General features: G+C 39.4%; 1 protein-coding gene across 1 annotated transcript; it reads left to right on the forward strand.

Annotated features, from left to right (window-relative positions):
- The first annotated feature begins 244 nt into the window (after window positions 1-244).
- Window positions 245-4004, forward strand: sox18 (SRY-box transcription factor 18). The gene is made up of 2 exons (XM_028811662.2): window positions 245-712; window positions 1376-4004. The coding sequence occupies exons 1-2, from the start codon at window positions 370-372 to the stop codon at window positions 2248-2250; spliced, it is 1218 nt and encodes a 405-aa protein (XP_028667495.1). The 5' UTR covers window positions 245-369; the 3' UTR covers window positions 2251-4004.
- Window positions 4005-6881: the final 2877 nt, after the last annotated feature.

Below are 6881 nucleotides of genomic sequence, written 5' to 3' on the forward strand. Positions count from 1 at the left end.
AAGTTAGAGCAGGAAATCTAAATTCAACTCTCGTCCTTCTCTGCAGGACTTTATTGGTCCCATGAACAATACACCTCTCATATTTCACAAGCCCATTGGATTGGTGGGGGTGGGGATGGTTGTTGCAACTCCCCTTTTCAAATATAATGCTGACTTCACTCCTCCTTTCCCAAACTCTGATTGGTGCACAATTGCTATATTTACACCATCAACATATCAACACACACCACAACTTTCATATCCTTGGGAAAAAAAGGTTTAAAGGAAAGTACAGACAGCAATCCAGGCTTAGGCAATAGTTAACGAGCATTTCCATTTAAAACAAGAACAAATAATAGATTTTGTGAAAACAAGGTTTTTCTTGCTGGAATGAATATATCTGAGTCTAGTTATTGTAGAGAGGAGAATTCTCAGCCCAGGGGCGACTGTTCATGGGTTGCACCCCACAGCCCAGGCTCTGATCCTGGGCTGGGGTTCAACCAGAGCCTAGTGGGTGATCCAGGTCCTGTTGCTGCAACTGAGGGTCGAGCTGCCAGCTCTGAGTGCGGACATCAATTAGGTGTGAGCCCCGGAAGGTCAGAAGGGAAGTCCGGGGGAGAATCAAGGATTCGCCGACCTATGAATGCCTTTATGGTCTGGGCTAAGGATGAAAGGAAACGCCTGGCTCAACAAAACCCTGATCTCCACAATGCTGTCCTGAGCAAAATGCTAGGTATGAAGATGTTTCATTGAAAACAATTTTCAGGAATTTTTAAGAGCCAATGTCTTCCTCTTTTTAATCATTTCTTATAGGAAACAGATGCAAAAATGCAGTATATTTATACACAGAGTGCTTTGGGGATTGTTTGCAGTGCTGCAATTATATTAAATTACAATCATATTGTAATTATCATGTACTGTATGGAGAAATTTGGTTTTAAGGCTCTGCATCCAAATGCTTCTACTATAGTGTACTACTTTTAAGCTTTCACATCAGTTTTTTTCTTCAATGTCTTTGTCCTTTTCTTTGGCAAAACGTACAATCAAAGGGAAAAAAATATAATTTTATGAGGCCTGTGTCTAATTTATTTCTTGCCAGATTGAAGAATAAAAGCATAACAAAAGTAGTATCAGAGCAGAACTAACTTAGAAATGCACGTTTGGGAAAAACAAAAATATGCTTTCATTTTGTACTTAATTGCACACAATAGACTCTTAGACTACTTCATTGGTATAAATTGCCTACAGTAAAAATATATATATATATATATATATATATATATATATATATATTTGTACTGTATATATATATTAGAGAGTGAGTGCATGCAGAACAGGAGCAAATATAGAGCTATTAACATTTCAAACTATTTATTTAATTATTTATTTCTTAAAGGCCAATCTTGGAAAGCTTTGAACACAGCAGAGAAACGTCCCTTTGTAGAGGAGGCTGAGAGACTCAGAGTCCAGCACCTCCAGGATCACCCCAATTACAAATACCGCCCAAGGAGAAAGAAGCAAGCCAAGAAAATCAAACGGATGGAGCCGAGCCTCCTTCTTCGTGGCCTTTCCCAGACTTGCGGTGGTGAGAGTTTCAGCATGAATCACCAGAATGGAACCCAGCTTGGTCAACACCAACTGCCTCCGCTAAACCACTTCAGAGACCTGCACTCTATGGGGTCAGACTTTGAGAGCTATGGGCTGCCCACCCCTGAGATGTCACCTCTTGATGTGCTGGAGGAGAATGATCCTGTCTTTTTTCCACCTCACATGCGTGAAGATGTAAACTTGAGCCCTTGGATTAATTACCAACATCATCATCTTCATCATCATCACCAGCAGCAGCAGCAGCAAAAAGTTTCTGAGTGCCTACAGGAGAAGCCAGAAATACAACACATGTCGTATCCTCAGGGCACAGCCACCATTGCGGATGTCATAAAATCATCTCACAGTAGCAGTATCTACTACAACCAATTGTTTTCTGGACCTCAGGGTAACTTTACCAGCCATCTGGGGCAGCTTTCTCCCCCACCTGATGCTCCCCAGGTTGAAGGTGGAGAACACCTGGAAATCTGGACGGAAGTTGACTGCAACGAGTTTGATCAATATCTAAACATGAGCAGGACTCGTCTGGATGGCTCGATGCAGGCTTATAACATATCTTTAAACAAGATGACCCCAAGACACGTATCCTGTGAGGAGAGCCCATTGATATCCGCACTGTCGGATGCCAGCAGTGCTGTCTACTACAGCACTTGTATCACAGGGTAGACGCCACTGTAAGCATTAGTCTGCAAAAGTATTTGGGCAAGAGCGTCTCCAAACATTAAGCAGCTAGAGAAGCAGAATATGTTGGATTACAGGTCATCTTTAAGCACTTTTTTTGAAAATGAGCACAGTGGAAGGCTATATATCTGTAATTAAAAATATACAGCCTTACACTTCTGTTACAAGCACCTTACCAAATACTTTGTGTGACTAATATGAAGAGATTTAACCTGAAGGGATTCCAAAATTTCCTCTTTAAGCACTGCTGCCCTATAGTATATCACTTCCTACTGTATATACCATTTAGGATACTCTTATTTTCTCCCTTACAGTTATGTTTCTGTTTCCTTATTATAATAAATGGTCGCCTAATGTGACTCCATGTAAACATTACGACCTTTTACTTGCAGTAGAACTGCGTACCACTCTGCCTGATGGGTTTCATCTCTGCCTACAGTGCAATAGGTAAATTAGACAAGCATCCCTCACATAGTCCTTTAGTAGCGTGCCTAATGTGTTGCTGTAGTGATTTTTAAATTGCAATTCATTGATTGTTGAACAATTGGTAAAATGGGCTAATTCTGGCCTAAATCTATTATATAACTGTATATGTGTTTATGTAATCAGAACTTCTTCAATTTGCATCACATACTTAGTGTTTTAAAAATGTTGTCTGTGCTCTCAAGGTGATGAACTTTGCACTCGCTTCCCACTGTCATGTGAGAGATCACGGAGTCCTCCCTGCTCACCTGCTCCACCAACAAATGACCCCCCATCCCCCAGAAACCCTGCAGCATGTTAATGTCTGCTTTAGCTGTTCAGTGGTGTCCTTCAAAAACTGCTCAAGGAACATGATCTTCTAAGCCTGCCTAACTGGAATTAACAGGAGCATAAAACACGTTTTTACATTGCAGTATTAATTTGGGTGGCTCAGTGGCACGTCAGTTAGCTCTGCTGCCTCACTGGTCCCTCGCAGGTGTTATCTGTTTCTATGTTGTCCTTGAGTCTGTGTGGAATTCCCTCTGGTAAGTCTGGATTTCCTTCCATATTCCCAAAGATCGCAGGTCAGGTTAATTGGAATTACCAAATGAACCCAATGGGTGTGTGCCCTGCGATAGACTTGCACCCTGTCCAGGGCTGTTACTTGCCTTGTGGACAGTGTTGACCCCCTGCAGCCCTAAACTGGAATACGTATATTTAAAGAATGTTATGTTACTTTGTTATGTTTTGTTCAGTATTTTTGCATTAAACAGACACCAAGAAGCACAATTAAAAAGTGAAAATCTTAATTAGTTATTTATGTACAGTTTCAGTTTTTTTCTTTATGCATTGATTTAAATATCACAATTTGTAAAAAAGCTGCCCTTGCAGAGCTTTAATGTGCCACATCTGTGTAGGTTTTTCTTCTGGGTTCTCTTGTTATCCAGCCTCTGCCTGAAAAAATAAAGCCGGTTTTCTCACGTTAGAGTGTCCATGTGCATGGTATCTGAAGACATCCTGTCCAGGGATGCGCCCATTGCTGCTGGCATAGTCTCCAACTGCCCTGCAATTCTGAGCAGGATAATGTGGGTACGGAAAACAGAAAATGTTTTTTTTTTTATATATTAACATTTTTAATGTTTTTTGAGATGCTCATTAAAAAAAGGCACATTTCAAACACCAGATTGCATTTGCCTGTTAGGTTTGTCAGCAATTGTCATTGTTTTTGTATATTTTTTTTATCATTTTGTAACTACAAATAAACCAAATATCAATCATTTTAGTTGTCCTTGGGTGCTAATTTCTTTTTTTTTTTTTTGGCATGTGTAAAGGTCAGAGTAAAGCCTGTTTCATCCCTACTTGGGTCGACAGTCCAAGGAGTTTGTAAACTCTCTTTGAATTCCTGTAGGCCATTTGTCTACCCAGATAAAATGTTACAAATCTCTGATACTTCACGACATAGCTTGACAGCTTCATTTCAAAGGTATTGAAGCAAACTAAAGGATGTAGGTCAGACCTAAGGCACAATGTTAGAACCGAAATAATAGGCTGCTATTACCATTAGAAGTCAGATGAAACACTTCATACAATGCATGCCTGCCTCCACAGCAGGAAACATTAGTGGAGCATTTTTGAGAGTACTGCAAAATTAAATTGGTCTGAGGGAAAAGAACATTTAGCACATGGAGCATCTTCAATTGCTGTAAAGCATGAGTTGTTTGCTTCTTTAAAAACAGAAAAATAAAACATTGAAATAGCTAAAGTGCCCAATGTGAGTGGGTCCATGCTTGGTTCTCACCTTGAACCCAAAGCTGCACAGGTAGGCCCCAGCTTCCTAAAACAATGGATTGGGATAAGTGGGTTTGGGAACGTTTTATTAAAATGTAAAGTATTACAAGCAAAAGCTGATCTGAGAGTAGTCAATCCCACACTGGAATGACAGTGTATCAAAAATGAATGGCAACATGGTTTATTAAAACATTCAAAAATGTTGAGTCTTGTATGTGGCTCTTCCCCACTCTCATTATGTGAAAGCACAAAAATACCGCAGCACGACAAAGGCCTGCTAAAATGCCGCAGACTCCTCTGTCAGCATGGCACATCACTTTCAGTACAGTGAGGGCATTCTGAGATGAAGGCCTGCCACAGCAGTGACTGTTTCAGATGCCAAAGAATATTTTAAAACCACACAATTTCAGCTGCAGTTCACATGCAGGCCTTTCTTATTCCGCTTTAAATTAACCACAGAACTGATTGTGCCAGGACAAGAATTCTTCTTTAACCTCAGAGGGAAGACATGGCAGAACCAGTTTTATGAAGGAAAATACACAAGACATGAATTGTCATGTCATAGGTTTGTATTTACTGACAAAAAGCAAGCAGGTATTACAAATCACAGAATTTGATGACATTTCTATTATATAAATGCATCCATTCATATTTTAAAAAAATTATTGTAGTTCAAGGGTGTGGAGGCTGGAGCCTATGCTGGGACAACAAGGCCGCCCATCTAAGGGCACACTCTCAGTCACATACCTGCTTGCTATCTTACGTAAAAAATGCAATATCCTGTACAAAAATGATATTAATTCTGCACTGAAAAACAATACAAGCTTTACATTTATAAACATGTACCAGATGCTGGTGTACTGTATTTAGAGCAACGAATGACTTTGATTGCAACGAGTTGCTAGAATCTTAACTAATAAAAGAAAATGCAAGCACATCTCTCCAGTTCTGATGTCACTACATTGTTTACCTGTGCCATTTAGAATTGACTTTAAAATACTGCTTATGGTTTACAAAGCCTTAAATAATCTCGCTCTATCTTATATTTCAAAATGTCTTTCAAATTCCACTCCAAATTGTAACCTTAGATCTTCAAATGAGTGTCTGCATATAATCCCAAGAGCTAAACTTAAAAGAAGTAGTGAGTCAGCCTTCTGCATTTATGCACCTAAAATCTGGAATAGCCTACAGATAGAAATTCTCCAGGCTAATACAGTGGAGCACTTTAAAAAACTACTAAAAACACATTACTTTAACATGGCTTTTTCATAACTTCAGTAGTTTAATCCTGATACTCTATATTCAATTAATTATCATTATTATTTGTACTTACCACTACTTTCTCTGCTGTTCTTCTTCCAGTTTTCTGTGCTGGCGATCTGCACCACCACCTAATCAAATAATTCTTTGCATTTATATACAATCAAAGAACCATGATGTCCCTACATTGATGGGTTAAAGGCCAGAGGTCCACATGACCGTCATCATCAAGTTCTTCCATGAGAACCCTGAATACAATGAGGACTGATTGAGGTCATTCATGTTAGGTAGAATGCCTAGAGGAGGCTGGGTGGTCTCATGGCCTGGAACCCCCCGACAAATTTAGTTTTTTTCTCCAGCCGTCTGGAGTTTTTCTTTGTTTTTTCTGTCCTTCCTGGCCATCGGACATTACTGTTATTCGATGTTAATTAGTGTTCCCTAATTTTATTTTTATATTTTGTCTTCTTTCTCTTTCTTCACCCTGTAAAGCACTTTGAGCTACATCATTTGTATGAAAATGTGCTATTTAAATAAATATTGTTGTTGTTGTTCAGCAAACTGAATTTTAAAATGTTTCACCTTGGTATTTTAGATTTGTTCCCTTTGGTCATTACCCTTTGGGAGAGATTATGCGGCAGTATATTGTCTCCTCCAGGAACTTGGCCTTTTAAGGTTTTCAAAGTCTTAGGAGTATAGACACACATGGAACCACTAGGGAAGGAATATCCTGAAAAATCTATACTCCTGACCCCAATAGTGACCCCAATCGGTTGCCTTATGCCAAAAATGTTAGAGTGTGGGAAGAAGTTGAAAATGGCCAGTCGAATCAGAGAGACAGAGAGAGAAGTACAGGTATAGTGGCAGGCAGACAAGTGAATAAGCCACCACACCGGACAGAAAGGGGTTCGTACAGTTGGGAATGCTTTCCGCAGTCACAGCACATTTTTTTTCTACTGTTTCTTTACATTTGATCTTAATCTTTATTTTGTTTATCCCTACGTTATGTAATTAAAAAAAAAATGTTGATGATCCACAATTCCATCCATCATTCCAGTTCCATAGAGACAAAACAAAGACCTCTTCCTGGGGCCTCACCTATAAAGTTT

This window comes from Erpetoichthys calabaricus, chromosome 10, assembly GCF_900747795.2.
Source record: "Erpetoichthys calabaricus chromosome 10, fErpCal1.3, whole genome shotgun sequence".
In the NCBI taxonomy this organism is placed as follows: Eukaryota; Metazoa; Chordata; class Cladistia; order Polypteriformes; family Polypteridae; genus Erpetoichthys; species Erpetoichthys calabaricus.

What these genes read in the sequence shown, in the direction of transcription:
- sox18 (XM_028811662.2), top strand. Translation starts at nt 370, where the DNA reads ATGAATATATCTGAGTCTAGTTATTGTAGAGAGGAGAATTCTCAGCCC. An exon ending in TGTCCTGAGCAAAATGCTAG is followed by an intron (nt 713 to 1,375) that starts GTATGAAGATGT and finishes TATTTCTTAAAG; the next exon opens with GCCAATCTTGGAAAGCTTTG.